The sequence below is a fragment of the Lissotriton helveticus genome, chromosome 3_1 (assembly GCF_964261635.1).
Source record: "Lissotriton helveticus chromosome 3_1, aLisHel1.1, whole genome shotgun sequence".
Classification (NCBI taxonomy): Eukaryota; Metazoa; Chordata; class Amphibia; order Caudata; family Salamandridae; genus Lissotriton; species Lissotriton helveticus.
Genome location: NC_136061.1, coordinates 358923675 through 358939523, shown reverse-complemented (window position 1 = coordinate 358939523; position 15849 = coordinate 358923675). Strand labels below are relative to the sequence as shown.

Below are 15849 nucleotides of genomic sequence, written 5' to 3'. Positions count from 1 at the left end.
ACCAGAAGCTCCTTGTGTATCCTGCGTGGGTTGCCTTTGCTTAGGCTTGTTGGCTCCAATCTTGAAGTCGACCCCTCCATCTGCGAGAACCTTCGTGGGACAGCTCCTCTCCAGCACCTGGTCGTCCTCGACGCCTCCTGGTCCGCGTGGCTGCAACGACAAGCCTCACATCCGCACCTGATTGCTCCTCGACGATGTCTGGTTCCTCCCTGGTTCCACCCGGTCACTGGCTAGTGACCTAGACTCTGTCCCCTCTGCTTTCAGGTCCTCTTCATCCTAGATCCACCCTTGCATCGACACGGACATCTTCCTCCTGGTCGCCTGCAGCATCTTCCTCCAAGGATCCATAGGAATCAACGAGAAAACCCGACACATTTTGACACCTATGCACTCGCAGCCCGTGGGTGAGGTAACACGAGTACTTCGGTGCTCCTGTAGGAATTGACTATCCTAGTGTCTAGTTTTGTTAGTTGTACATTCCTAGTTAGACCGGAAGAGTCCTAAATCTTTGATTACTTACCTTTAAAGTTCCCATTGACTTTCTATTGACTCTCGCGTGAGTGTACTGACACTGCAAGCGCCGCCTTTGGGCCTCCTACTCCTAACCTAAGGGTCAGATAGTGTAGCTCCAGCGATGCCCTAGGCCTTCTCCTTTCCCAAGTCGTGGTTCTTATACCACTTACCCCTAGGGCCTAACTGTAAATTGTGCTATTTAAAGTATTTCTAAGTGTAACTTGTTATGTGCTTTTGCCTCTGACCTCATAAAGAGTTCAGAGGAGTGTGTTAGTGAATAAATACATATATATTTTATATATATCCTGTGTGGTGTTCTTTCATTTGGTATTCAAGGGGTTACATATGGTAAAACAGCTGGCTTTACACGCCCTCAAGAGTCTTTTAGCCTAAGACTATTCTGTCCATGCTACCACTAGGATAGCTGGTCTATAAGGTTGACTTACAACCATCACCATAAGGGTTGTTTGGACTGGTGCAAGGTGCTCACTAGAATAGTGAACATCATATACCAGGCCAACTTCACACAGTCGCGGTAGGAGGGGTCCCTGGTTCTGAGTCTGCAGGCGTCGTCTGAGTTTACGAGGAGCGTCCTTGGGCACTGGATTCCAGGTCAGAATCGCCGGGGGGGGGCGTCCTCAGGGTCTCTGTCTACTTGGGCACAGGCCGGGCTCTGCGGGTGCAGAGTGGGCTGGATTTGCTGTTCCTGGGGCATTGCTGTTTGAGCAGAGCCACTGCTCGTGGGAGTCCCAGTCTCTAAGAGGGTCAAGGCAGGCAGGTCCTCGGGGTTCTCAAGGTTACTGTCCGCAGGACACGCCGGATTTTAGCAGGTGCATGTTCAAGGATCAACAGGCCTGTAGGGCTGGGGCCAAGTCAGTTGGTGTCATCCTCTTGTTAGCAGCTGCACAGGAGGTCTTCTTCTTCTTGGTCTTCTTTTCTTGTTTCGAAATCGGGAACTGAGGAAGGAAGGTTCAGGGGCCCCTAAATACTACATTTAGGGGCATTACAGGTAGAGGAAGGGCAGGGACCAATAGGTCCCTGTCCTGGGGTGAGTACACACCCTATCCTGCTCCTCTATTGTGGGAGGGGGGCAGGAGCCTATCTCTAATTGGGCAGGGCTCACCATCTTAAAGATGCCCGGAGTTGTGCTTCACCTCGCCTCTCCCACCTGAGGGGTGGAGTTGGCACAGGCTGGCACACCCTCTTTCCTAGCATAGGTTTTCCCGCCAGTCTTCCTGCCTGAGTGGGGGTCAGAACGGGTGGGGGCCAGTTGCTGAGTACAGCGAGTGGTCTGGAGAAGCTCACAAAGGCGGTATGCCTTTGAAGCTTCCCCCTGTCCATCTTGGGGGAGGAGGCCTAGCACCTCACCCAGGATGTTCATTGTTGCAGGCCCAGGAGAGCAGGGTCTCTCCACCCAGGGGTCCAGCAACATGCCTGCTGTGTGGCAGCCTAGGCAGCTTCTCAGACCAGACATGTATTGTAGGTAAAGTTTCAGGGGGCATCTCTAAGATGCCCTCTGTAATGCATTTTACAATACATCCCACACTGGCATCAGTGTGGGTTTAATGTGCTGACAAGGTTGATATCAAACTTGCCAGTCTTCAGTGTATCCATTATGGTGCTGTGGAGTTCGTAGTGACAACCTCTCAGCACCATATACTGTTAATGGCATCACTGCACTTACAGTGCCCAGGAATGGCCCTGGGTACTGTAGGGGCACAGGGCTCATACACCTGTGCCCACACCACTGCCATAGGGCACCCAGCTAGAGGGGTGACTGATGGATGCCAGGGCAGTGTGTTTGTGGGCATGGTACACAGGGATGTCATGTTGATTCCTTGTTTAGGTCTGCACCAGGACACTCCGTCTGCCAAGGCAGGGTGTGGGTGTCAGGGTGCAGGGACCCTAAGGGTTGCACTGGTCACAAGGCCCTGGGTACCTAGGGTACCATTTATCAGGGGATGACATATGGCCAGATTGGGTTTCAGCTTCAATACAGTTTTTAGGGAAGAAACACAGACCCTGGGCACCTTATTGGCAGGAGCCCAGGGCAAACTCAGTCAAAGCACATCAGCACAATTCAGCAAAAAGTGGGGGCACACCATGCAAGAAAGATGGCACTTTCTCACAATACATATATATTTATTACCCGTTTTTAAATGCATTCCGAAGAAATTGGCCATTGTAGCCAAAACATTTGCAAAACATTTGTCTTAAGTGTTTCTCCAGTCCTTCTTGAAGAAAGGCAAACATCTACACTTAAGACCAATTATAAGCAGGGCTCTGGGATCCCCGCACGTGGGCGAGACTTTTTAGTGCTTATGACTTCAATGGAGATTCTCCTGAGAGAGAATTGTGATTACAGGTAAGAAGCCATTCCTTGCGGGGACATCTCTCTTAATTGTGCTGCAGTGGTTTTGTTAAAAGTGGATTGTCTAAATACAAATATTAAATTCAGTTGCACTCAAAAGGTATTTGCATGCTTTTAAATGATATATTGTGGGATTATTTCTTGTTCCGCCTTGTAAAGACCCATCGCAATTCTTTGATGCTCTGCAAATTAGAAACTAAATGTTCCTGACCTTCATGTGGCATAGTTCCTGGTAGCTTGTCCAGGCGCGGTGTGTGATAAGGGCACAGACAGACTTCCCTTTGTTCATGCCTTTCTTGTGCTGAAGGCGCATTAGTCAAGCAGTTTCACTTCTGTAGCTGCGTTGAAACTGGCATATGGTGATGGTCAGGTAACTAGTTTGCCACCCAAAATGATAGAAGAGTGGTACAGCATCTATCAAAGTACACAAACTATGGCTCCCAGACTTGAGCTGGCACGACCAACAGTCATGGGCTCTAGTACTACTCTGCAGGATATGGAGAAACTAATCAAAATATGTGTGTCTTTTGAACAAACTAAGACCGTTCCTAATTCTTAAAAGCCCACTTTGAGCAGCTGAACAAATGCAGTGTCACTTAAAATTAAATCGGGCCACATAGACAAGGTTAAAATGGCACATGAATAATAAACTCCCTCTGTTTTTGTTTTCTTTATTTCACTGGTAGATGAAATAAATGTCTAGTTTATGGCTGTAGTATGATGTGTGCTTGGACTCAACAGAGAACATCATATCTTCTTAGTGTGGTCTCCTGATTGCTTAACTTCATAATAGAGCTGTTGCCTGCTAGCTGATTGACTTTGGTATAACTAGGTACTTATCTGAATGTATTGATAGTACTGCAGGTGAGTAACTTTTTTCTTTCATCTTATTTTATAAAAACGCTGAAACGGTCTAAATGAGTCTAATAACTAGGATATTACAAGTAAGAAACATTTCCCACTTCAAGTTAAGGGTGGTACTTGAGTACATCCTGCCTATTGAGGCTCATTGTGAACGCCCGCCTCTCAACCACCGAGTATATTGTACCTAGATTTAGTCTCTTTGTATTTTCATAGTACTATCAAGCAGCGCATGGAGAGCATTTGGAAGTGTAAAATAATAGCTACTAGACATAACACGGGCAAAGCACCTCTTCTGCCTCTAGTCTTATGACTTTATATGTGGATACTGTGGTGTTGGTGTGCATAATTTTTAGAGAAACATAACTTGAATGAAAAACTTAAATTTAAAAGCACTTGTTCATTAGTTGTTAAACTATGCATTGAAGGTTGTGATCAACATATTGTTTCTTTTCAGTTCATAAAAAGCCTTTACAAGAAATTGAAATAGCAGCAATTACCCATGGTGCTCTTCAAGGACTAGCGTATTTGCATTCACACAACATGATTCATAGGTAAGTGCTTCAAATGAGCAGAAAATGTGTAGCTATCCTTGCTCTGCTTATTCATCATCTTTCTCCAACCTGGTTAAATGGTACTAATAATTCCATTGTTTAAAAATAAAAAAGATACACTGCTACTAAACACAGCTTATCCAGTTTTAGGGTATCTTTCATAGATTCACATGTCTGAATCATTCCCTGTCGTCTGGATGGGAGTCTCCGGTACATAAATAAAGTAATGTCTCATTAGACATATAAAGTAATAGGCCAAGAGCCTCACATTAGTAACATATCCATGTCCTTTTGTAAAAAGGACCACACTTTGGAGTAGAGCCAATCAGCTATCACCACCCTCTGGAACCTTCCTGGAAGGAGCTCTAGTCCCGCAGATTTTCTACTGCACGTCGTGCTAAGTTAGTCTCCACTGAGCTCTGCTCAGCTTTCCTTGTTTCTGGATTTCCAGTGATTTTTTTGTCTTCAAAATTCCATCTTCTGTGTGAAATTCTCAAGTTCTTTATGGCAGATACTCCTAAAAAAGGCCTTTTTAGGCCCTATGCTTTCTGTGGTAAAAAGAGACTTCATGTTGATGACCAACACAAAGACTGTCTCTACTGTCTTTACTCTGATCACTCCTCAAAGGACTGTAAGGTATGTCGTACCTTTTCTTCAAAGACCCTCAAAGACCGAGGGACGCCTCTTAATTTGGCTGCAGAGGCTTAAATCCAAAGACCAACTTAAACAAAAGCAATGCCTATGGTAAACGTTTTTTGAAAACTACAACTAAATTCTAGAAAAGACACCATTAATTGTCCTTTCCTAACCTAGAATCATGGTCATAAAAAACTTTATCTCAGTTGAATCAAAGCACTTGTTTTCCTATATAAGCTAGTGCTAAATTAATCACTCTTAAAAGGATTATTAAAGCGGTTTATTATTTCTTTAAGCTTATTTTTTCTTTTTTAGTAACACTTATTTTTGCCAAAACATATATATATATATATATATATATATATATATATATATATATATATATATATATATATATATATATATATATATATATATATATATATATATATATATATATATATATATATACATATATATATATATATTTATATATATATATATATATATATATATATATATATATATATATATATATATATTTATATTTATATATATACACAAACACAAATATACACAATTTATACAATACAAACAAACAACATTTAAAAAATAACCAATTTGCTGGTCTAAACAGCCCACAACTATTTCAATAGAAGGACGTTGACTTATAATTATTTCACAACATTCCCTATATCCGGTCATCAACAAAAAGTATATAAGAGCTTCGAAGGGTCAATTCCTTTCTCCCTTCAAATTATAACCAAGACCAAGCCTTGTCTTCTGAGGAGAGGGAGAGCTCCTCCAAGTCTTTACAATACTCTCAAAAAAGACCCAGAGTGGCTTCTCCAGGACCTTCGTCACAGCCCCCTCAAAAGAAGACGCTCAAAAAGTCTTCAGAGACACATCCTAAGGCTTTACCAGCAAAGGTTTCTCCTCGGGAGGTTCTTCATACCTTTAAGAAGCCTAGTTCCAACTCGTGGACGACTGCCCCGTCGACGGTAGCTTAGACGATGAGAAAACCACCGTCTACACCTTTGAGTGTAACCTCGTCGACGACGACTTTCTCAACCTCTGTCGCGTCATCAGCATTGTCCATGTCGACGACGACTTCATCGTCGAAGGCTGGTAAGTCTGTCTCGTCGACGATAAAAATAAAGAAATCATCTTCGCCGTCCAAACCAGCGGCGATGTTATGATCGCCGACGAGCGTATCGACGCCTACGTCGACGAAGACTGTTCCGACGACGTCTACCCTGTCATCGACGAAGGCTCCGTTGACGAGGACTCCATCGACGACAACACAGTTGACATCGGCTCCGTCGACGGGGCTCTGTTGACGTTACCTGCAATGGTGCCAGTCGGCGCCTCACTGTCGACGACTACACTGTCGACGACAACAGAATCCAATCTACAAAGTGCGTATGTCCACCTCAAGATTACAAAACGCACGCTGACACCTGCCCTCACTTCTCCTAGTAGGGTCCAACCATTACCTCCAACTCACCTTTTGGAAGAGGAAGAAGATTCTGGCGATGGCAGTATGTTCAGAACTGCGATAAGCCCATCTGAACTTCACGTCAAGTACCTAGACAGCTCGGACTAAGACGACCAAGAACCAGAGGACCAGGAAGATTATCCTGAAGTGTCATCCACCTCAACCTCCCATGGTTTGTCTACCTGCATCTTTAGTTTCCGATCTCCCATTTCCTGCACAGTTGGAAACAAATAACAGACCTTTGGGTTCTTCAACTGGTTCAATTTGGACATTCGCTAGAGTTCATTCAAATTCCTCCCCAAACCCTTCCCCGACCTATGCTTCACAAAAATCTACGTCTTCTACTCCTGGAACTTTCACTTATGCTCCAGAAGGGTGCTATAGAAAGCGTTCCTCTTCGTCAACGGGGGAAGGGGTTTTACTCCCGTTTTTTCGTGGTGCGCAAAAAAGGAGAAGAAATTGAGACCAATCTTAGACTTGAGAAGTCTCAACAAATTCTTAAAGAAGCAGTCGTTTCGCATGGTTACCATCCAAGAAGTACTGCAACTTCTCAACGCAAACGACGACATGGTGTCTTTGGATCTTCAAGATGCCTATTTTCACATTCCTATCCACCGGAATCACAAAATGTTTGAGGTTCGCAGTGGCAGGCAGACATTACCAATTCCGTGTCCTGCCGTTCGGACTCAAATCGGCGGCACTCATTTTTACGAAATGCCTTTCTCCGGTGGCTGCATATCTCAGACAACAACCCCATCAGGTCTTTCCATATCTGGACGACTGGCTCGTCAAAGCACCCTCTCTAGAAGGCGCGACCAGGTCTTCCGACGCTTGTCTGCAGCTTTTCAATCGCTTGGGACTCACTCTCAATCAGGACAAGTCTGCCCTCCAGCCTTCTCAGCAAATAACCTTCCTTGGTGCTACTCTCGATACGACCCAGAAGAAAGCTTTTCCGTCGCAAGAGTGACGAAACAGACTTCTTTACTTGGCAAATCACATAAAATCCAAAAAGTCTCTCTCAGTGCTCCTTTTCAAATACCTTCTTGGAATTATGTCTTCCTGCATTCTACTAATTCCTCACTATCGCCTCCACATGCGCCCTCTCCAAGAAGTGCTATCGGCTCAATGGGTCCAATGCGAAGGGTCATTTGACGATGTCATCCGGGTGACCCCTCAAATGGTCACGGTTCTACAGTGGTGGACTCGCCCTCAAAATCTTTCTCAAGGCTTGCCTTTCTTGCTTCCAGCTTCTCCACATACCATCACAACAGATGCGTCCCTGGAAGGTTGGGGAGCTTTCCTCCAAGAACTCCAGATCAGCGTAAATTGGTCACTTTCCGAACGGAAGCTTCACATAAATCTCCTCGAGCTGCGAGCTGTCTATCTGGCGCTACTAGCGTTCCTTCCCAGGATAAAAAATTCTCTAGTGCTTGTCCGGACGGACAATACCACGACAATGCACTATCTGAACAAGCAGGGAGGTAATCGTTCTCTGACACTCTCTCACTAATCACAAAAAATCTGGAGCTGGTTACTTCATCACAACATTTCCCTTGGTGCAGAATATGTCCCAGGGACAGACAACGTTCTTGCCGACTCACGAAGCAGACAACAAACAACGTGCCATGAATGGGAATTGAATCAGTGGACTCTTAACCGCATATTCTCTCAGTGGGGCACCCCTCTCTTGGACCTATTTGCTACCAAGCAGAATGCCAAATGCCAACACTTCGCAAGCTGACATCCCCAAAGGGGATCTCTAGGGGATGCCTTTTCGATTTCATGGTTCAACGTTTTTGCATATGCTTTTCCACCAATTCTCAGGGTCCTCAGGAAGTTGAAAGCAGAACCTTGCACGCTCATCTTGATAGCTCCAGCATGGCCACGCCAACATTGGTTCACGGAGCCTCATCTTCTCTTCCTGGAACCACTGATCCCGTTTAAACAGTTTCCCTCTCTCCTCACAATGAGCCAGCAACAAGTCCAACATCCGGATACAGCATCTCTCAAATTATTGGCTTGGCTCCTGAGTTCAGAGAAGTGCATAGCCTAGACATTCCTCCGGACTGCAGGACAGTTCTGGCTCGGGCTCGAGCCAACAGTACTAACAAAACATATTCCTTAAAATGGAAGCGGTTCTGCATCTGGTGCAAGTCAAAGAAGATATACCCTCTTTCATCTTCACCGGAACAAATATTGCCTTACCCTCTCCATCTGGCGAATTCAGGTCTTGCTCACGCTTCCATTAAAGTTCACCTGGCAGCAATATCCAGTTTCAGAAGATCCTCTGCAGGCCCTTCTCTTTGGTCTAATAGGTTGATTAAACAATTTCTCAAAGGCCTATTCAGGACATTCCCTCCTGTAAAGTCTTTACCTCCCACTTGACAACTTAACACAGTTCTTGCTCAGCTTATGAAACACGCTTTTGAGCCGATACACAGAGCTGATCTTAAATATCTTTCCTGGAAAACGGTGCTCCTTCTAGCCGTTACCTCGGCAATGCGAGTAAGTGAGCTTTATGCATTTTCAATTCAAGACCCTTTCCTTCAGTTCAAACACGACAGGGTTATACTACAAACGAATCCTAAATTTGTGTCTAAGGTCCCGTCAGACTTTCATCTCAATTAACCTATAGTCTTATGCTCCTTTTTTCCAAAACCTCAAACGGCGGCAGAAAGAAACTGTACTTACTCTGGATATTAAACGTTGCCTTAAATTTTACATTGACTGGACAAAGACGTTCCGCAAATCCAACAAGCTCTTTGTGGCTTAAAGCCGACCTAGGAAAGGTCTTCCACTCACTAAACAAAGTATCTCTTGGTTGATCTCTGCAGCTATTATTTTCTGTCACCAGCAAACGGGGCAACCCCGGCGTTCCAAGGTTCGAGCCCATTCCACTAGATCGATTTCTACCTCCATGGCACTCTTTGCAGGTGTGCCCCATTACAGATATCTGCAGAGCGGCAACATTGAAGACGCTGCATACATTTACCAAGCATTACTGCCTGGATACAGAACTCATGAAGGATGCTACAGTGGGAAAGCGCTGCTCTGTCATCTATTTCATTAGAGGTGAGCATTTCTCTTCATCTCACCATACTTTCTTCTATACGCACATTTCTTTATTGTGTTCCTTACTATTCTCTTTGAGTGCAATTTGGTACTTTCTATGTTTCACATCGATATGTTATCTGGGGAATTCGTATATACTGTACTATCTGAAATGTGCTCATCATTGCTTACTACTCTGATTTAGGCATGTGAATCTATGAAAGATACCCTAATACTGGATAAGGAATGTGTTACTTACATGTAACTGCAGTTATCCAGTATTGGTATCTTTCATAGATTCACATGCAACCCACCCACCTCCCTTGGAAGGGCACACCTAGTTCTCTCAGGAATACAATTAATTAGCACTGTGCTTACAAAAATGTGAGGGACTAGAGCTCCTTCCTTGGAAGGTTCCAGAGGGTGATGATAGCTTATTGGCTCTACTCCAAAGTTTGGTCCTTTTTACAAAAGGACATGTATATGTTACTAATGTGAGGCCCTTGGCCTATTACTCTATATGTCTAATGAGACATTACTTTATTTATGTACCGAGGTCTCCCATCCCGACGACGGGGAATGATTCAGGCATGTGAATCTATGAAAGATACCAATACTGGATAACTGCAGTTACAGGTAAGTAACACATTCCTTCTGCTTGTTTTGTTCAACAAATGTGTATGTTGCTCAATTTCTGTTCATGCCATATTTTAAAACTGTAAAACTTATTTTTTTATGTTTGTGCCTGGCATGAAATTTTCTAATTTATAACCTTTCACCATAAGCATCATTATCAATGCCGTAACAGCTATCAGTTTCGTAACTGTTAAGGTTTTGAAGCAACTCTAAAATATTAAGAAATAAAAAAAGTTAAAAAATACTTTAAGAAAAGTATAAAAAAACAGGCATAGACTACACAGAACTAGGTGTCGACCTTTTTTTTAAAAAAAACGTTGTTTATTAGGTTTTGCATTTTAGTACAGTGTATACAGTGTGTCAGACATAGTCAATACATTTGACAAACAGTTGTATAATAGTACTGAGTACTGTACAGGATCTTATAGAATGTACAAGAATTACAACTAGAGAAAAGAAAACTGGTATTAGTCAGTATTCATAATTCTTACCGAATGAGCAGGATCCATCTAGTGCAGTTCAAACATCCAATCTTATAAGAAATAACAGTCAATTCCCATGGGGAGTGTGCAGCACGGTCCAGCTCGCTTTTCAAAGGATAAACAGTATAGTGGGTAAACATACATGTTACGGCAACGAATGAGGCTGTAGTCTATTACAAACAATCAGGTAACAGGTCATATTACCTTATAGATATTTAGGGTATCGAACTCACTCTCTCTGGGGTCAGAGCATGCACATTCATCAGGACATTCTGTCCCCCCACAGTTTCAGACACAGACTGGGCAGGTGTAGGGGAAGGTACTCTAGTTCAAGCCCAATTCACAAACGGTTCCCATATAGCACGGGGTCTAGATGCTGTAGGCATCAGTTCCCAATATGTGCCAAGTTGTGTGTGTCCATATGTTACATCCGATAACCAGGCTTTAAATGTGGTAGAACTCTGCGGCCCCATCTGACTGCCACCTGGCGTCTTGCATATAACAATAAAAGGGCATGTAATTTGCGTCTGGTCGGTGCAGTGTCAGTTACTAACCCCAGGAGTCCTAGTTTTGGAGAGGGAACATCAGATCTCCCAACTATTTGCTTGATAGCGTCAAATACCTCAGTCCAGTAAGTATTACGGAAAGAGCAATTCCAGGCCACATGTAAGAACTCCAGCATCTAGCATTGTCCCTTAAACCCATTCGGTGGAGGCTGACAGGAGTGCGATAATATCTATGCAGGAACTTAAAATGTATTAGTCGCAGTTTGTAATTAGGGGACGATTCTAGTAGTTGTTTGCAGCAAAATGACCATTGGCCTTGGCTCAGCGGTGGGTCTAGTTCTCTGTTCCCAAGTTGCATTGAATTTGGTATTATAATCGGGGCCTGGTCTTGCATAGTTGAGTATAGGCGAGTCACTAGTTTTTTTGGTGAAGCGCGAGCCAAAATATTTTGGAGTGCAAGCAGTGTCGGAGGCTCATCCGGAAATCCCCCCCCAGAATGCCCGACAGGATGTTCTCAGTTTGATAGGTGAATGCGTCCTGGAACGACACATCCAAACTCTCCGCCCCCAACTGTGGATCTTTGAACACACCTGGGTATATATCAGCGAATGTTCGTAACGAACTGCCAGCTAGTGAAATCTCACCTCCGCTTTCCGCCAGGCAGGGGATCATTGGGTTATTTTTCAGTGGTATGGCTGGTGCATATAGTAGCGGGAGGTGGGCTCGCCTCTGTAGCTCCCGCCAAGTCCACTGTAATGTATTGGCCGTGTCCACATCAGTTGTGGGCCTGGGGGCTCTTTGATACAGAGCCACATTCAAAGGTAACGGGGCCACCGAGTCCAGCTCAACCGCCACATGGGGTTGATAAGGCGTCGGGTATGACCAGAATTGTAGGAACTGAGCTTGCGCATATAGAGCATATAAGTGCATGTCTGGAGCACCCAGTCCTCCCTGTCTAAGCGGCAAGGTCAGTAACGCCCAGGATATTCTAGCTTGTGTGCCGGCTCAGACTAGTGACAGCAGGCAAGATCTTAAGCGAGTAAAAAAATGTTTAGTGAGTGGAATCGGGATGTTTGTAACAGGAATTTAGGCAATATTACCATCTTCGTTAGCGCCACTCTACCAGCAATAGAAAAGGGTAACTGCGACCAAATCGACGCCTTGCCCTCGAGCCAATTTATAGCTCTACCAAAATTTAATGACCAAATACTTTAAAGGTCTCGGCTTAACCACACACCTAGGTATTTAACCTCATCTGCCTCCCATCTCAGTGGGAACTCTGATTGTACAACGGGTGTGCTATCTGTTAGGGGAAATATTACAGATTTAGACCAGTTTATCGATATTCCAGTTAAGCCTTCAAAAAGTATAAATTCCCGTATCAGAGGGTTCAAGTTTTCAGCTGGGTTAAGGACGTATAGAGTGACGTCATCAGCATATAATGAGATCAACAAACTGCGCGTGCTGAAACCTATCCCTCTCGCAGTGTGATGTTGTCTTATTCTGGCCGCGAGTGGTTCCATAGCAATGGCAAATAATAAAGGAGACAGGGGGCAGCCCTGTCTAGTTCCTCGTGAGATCTCGAATGGGTCAGATATCATGCCATTGACTTTCACCCGTGCTATCGGCTTGATGTATAGGAGCCGTATTTGGTTAATAAATAGCGGGCTAAATCCCATGCGATTCAGTATGCGAAATAAGTAGGGCCATTCAAGAGAGTTGAATGCTTTCGTGGCATCTAAAAAAATTGCTGCGGCATGAACAGTAGGGTCGAGATAGTGCAACACTGAGAATATTGTTCTGAGGTTGTCGGACGTGGAGTGTCCAGGTATGAATCACGATTGGTCCGGGAGGGCCACCATTTGGAGTAAAGGTTGCAACCTGTCAGCTATGATTTTTGCGTAAATTTTCACGTCCACATTTATGAGTGAAAGGGGACTGTATGAGTCAATAGATTGTCCTTATCTGGTTTCAGTAGCGTAATAATCAACGCCTCCCACATGGACGCTGGCAGGATTCCTAGTTCTATTGATTCCGCAAAAACAGCATGTAGTTTCGGAGCTAATTCCTCCACATATGCTTTGTAAAACGTTGTGGTTAGCCCAGCTGGACCCGGCGCCTTATTTAACGGTAATCCTTTAATGACTTTTGCGATATCTGCTACCGTCACCGGGAGAGCCATGTATTCACGGTGTGCATCGTTGAACCAAGCCAGCGCTATGGATTCTAAAAAGTCTTCGAGGTGTTCTGGGGTCGCCTTGAATTTAGATGTGTATAGTGTGGAATAAAAGTGTTTGAATTCCTGTAGAATTTCGCTTTGACCCACAATCGTGTCTCCTGCAGGGCTAACTATTGTGTGTATGAATGCATTAGGTTTGACAGTGTTAATGAGCCTTGCTAGTGTACGACTTGGCCTATCTCCTTCCCCATAACGTCTAGCTTCAGTTTGCTTACCTAGGAATTTCAGCTCTCGCTGCGCTTCTTCAGCAAAGTCCAGCAATTTCGCTTTCAGTTCTGCTGCTATTTCAGGCTTGGGATCTTTGCAGAATAGGGTTTCTAGTTTTTTTATATCCCCCTCTATGGTACTTATAGTATTTCTAATGGCCCTAAGGACACCCGCCTGTCTCGCAATGCATTGTCCCCTGATAACCACCTTAAAGGCATCCCACAACACTGATTCAGTGGACACTGAGCCTGAGTTAATATCAAAATAGTTTGTGATGTCCTTCCTTATTTCTTCTTTGAAAGCTTCATCAAGCAGCGCGTGGGGTGGCAGGCGCCAGTTAAAGGCATGGGTAGGGGTATCAGGGATTTTCAATTCTAACAGACATGGGACATGGTCCGAGAGCCAACGGGCCAGGCCTCCTACACTCATCGTCCAGGAGGCCACATATGGGGAGATCAGCCAGAAATCCAGTCTCGACTAGGCCGCATGGTGACTTGATAGGCATGTGCCTTCGCGCGCCTGTTGGTGCCTTACTCTCCAAATATCTGTCAGATCCCCTTCCAGCATAATATCATGTAAAGCTCGGTTAGCGTGTGGATGCAGTGGACGAGCTGTACCCCTGCGATCCTGGGAGTCATTCAGAGCAACGTTAAAATCCCCTCCCTAAATAACGGTTGCACATCCCATCATATTTATCTTGGCCCAGACAGCTCTAAAAAAATTCCAGGTCATCTACGTTTGGTCCATACACAGCTGCCAGTACAACCATTTTACCACTGAGCACACCGCACACCACAGCAAATCGCCCATCCGGGTCTATACATATATTTCGCTCTCTCCAATCCTCTACGTATCAGTATCGCCACCCCTCGAGCATAGTTCGAATATACAGCAGAGTATATAGTACCCCATCTACTATGTTTGAGTTTCGGTGATGGTTGGGTGTTTATGTGCGTTTCTTGTAGGAAACATACATCTACGTTGTGTCTCTGTAAATATGTATGCATTAACCTCGCCTTCCTGCCGTCATTTAAACCTCGAATGTTCCACGTCCGGATTTTAGTCAGACCCAGCTAGACCGTTCAATCTGCATTCATTCCATGTCACACATCTCCCCATTGGGACAGTCATGTAGGTTGTCATTTAACAAATTCCATAGGTACCGACATGTTACCAAACCCCTAACTGTTCCCCCCCACCCTCACCAACCCCCCAATTAGGTTGTGACTTGACCCCCAAAACCTCCCAAGAACTTCTGCGAGGCAGCATGAATCAAACAGTGGGAAACTTCCCGTGGGGGCGTGAAATACCGGCATACACCCCCGTGAAAACAGGGTGGCTGGGGGTATAGACAGCCATCTGCGAAGGCCCAACATAATATATCAGAAGCTCGGTTCTCTCCTAGTAATCAGAGTGAGGGCCTACACGTTGCGAACAAGAGTAAGTGAAAATCAAACTTAGGAGACATCACAATTGGCCCTGCTGCCACAAGTCTAGTATATAGAAAGCAAAATATCACTACAATTGTAGTAGCAGAGAACGGACTGTAATCTAACAATGAGGCCAAATCACATCAGTCATTGTCACTCAAGTTTTCTCCCCCCTGCCCCCCCGCAGTAGCATCTGCGTTCCGTTTAGATTTAGGCCCACAGACCTGCTTAGCAAATTTAAGGGCTGATTTGGCATCCGTAAAAAAGTGAGGTGAGCCCTAATGTGAGACTTTCAGCTTGGCTGGGTACATGAGGGAGTAGGGAATTTCGACCTGTCGCAGTAGACGTTTCGCCGGCAGGAATTCCCTCCTTGCCGCCTGGACTGCAGGGGTAAAGTCGGGGTAAAAGGAGATGGTATTACCTTTATGCGTGAGTTGTCCTCTCTCCCTCGCTAACCGTAATATGAGATCTCTATCCTGATAATTTAAAAGCTTAGCCAGAATGGGTCTCGGCGTCCCCCCACCGGCGGCTTTGGGCCTAGTGTCTGTGTGCCCGCTCAACAGTGAACACCGGGGATAAGTGAGGGTCAAAGAGTTCATGAAGCAAGTCCGACATGAAGATCTCCATCTTTGGTATCGCAGTCATCTCCGGAATTCCAGTGACCCTTAGGTTGTTCCGCCGAGAACGCGCTTCCAAATCATCATTCTTTGCTCTGATGACCATTAGTAGCTTGTCCATATTCAAGAGCTGCTCTTTTGTTTCTGCTCTGAATTCGTGACACTCCGTGCATCTATTTTCTAAGCTATCCAGACGTGTCTCATGAGTCGAGACCTGGGCTTTAACTGAGTCCAGTTGGGTGGTGATAGCGTCAAGCTTTGCGTCAATA

At 44.8% G+C, this 15849-nt stretch overlaps 1 protein-coding gene across 2 annotated transcripts in view; it reads left to right on the top strand.

Annotated features, from left to right (window-relative positions):
* Window positions 1–15849, top strand: part of TAOK1 (TAO kinase 1) — a 1359031-nt gene that overhangs the window by 417395 nt on the left and 925787 nt on the right. For both annotated transcript variants that reach the window (XM_078680056.1, XM_078680057.1), the window contains exon 6: window positions 4203–4299. In XM_078680056.1, coding sequence (XP_078536182.1) covers window positions 4203–4299 — 97 coding nt within the window. The remainder of the gene's footprint in view (window positions 1–4202; window positions 4300–15849) is intronic.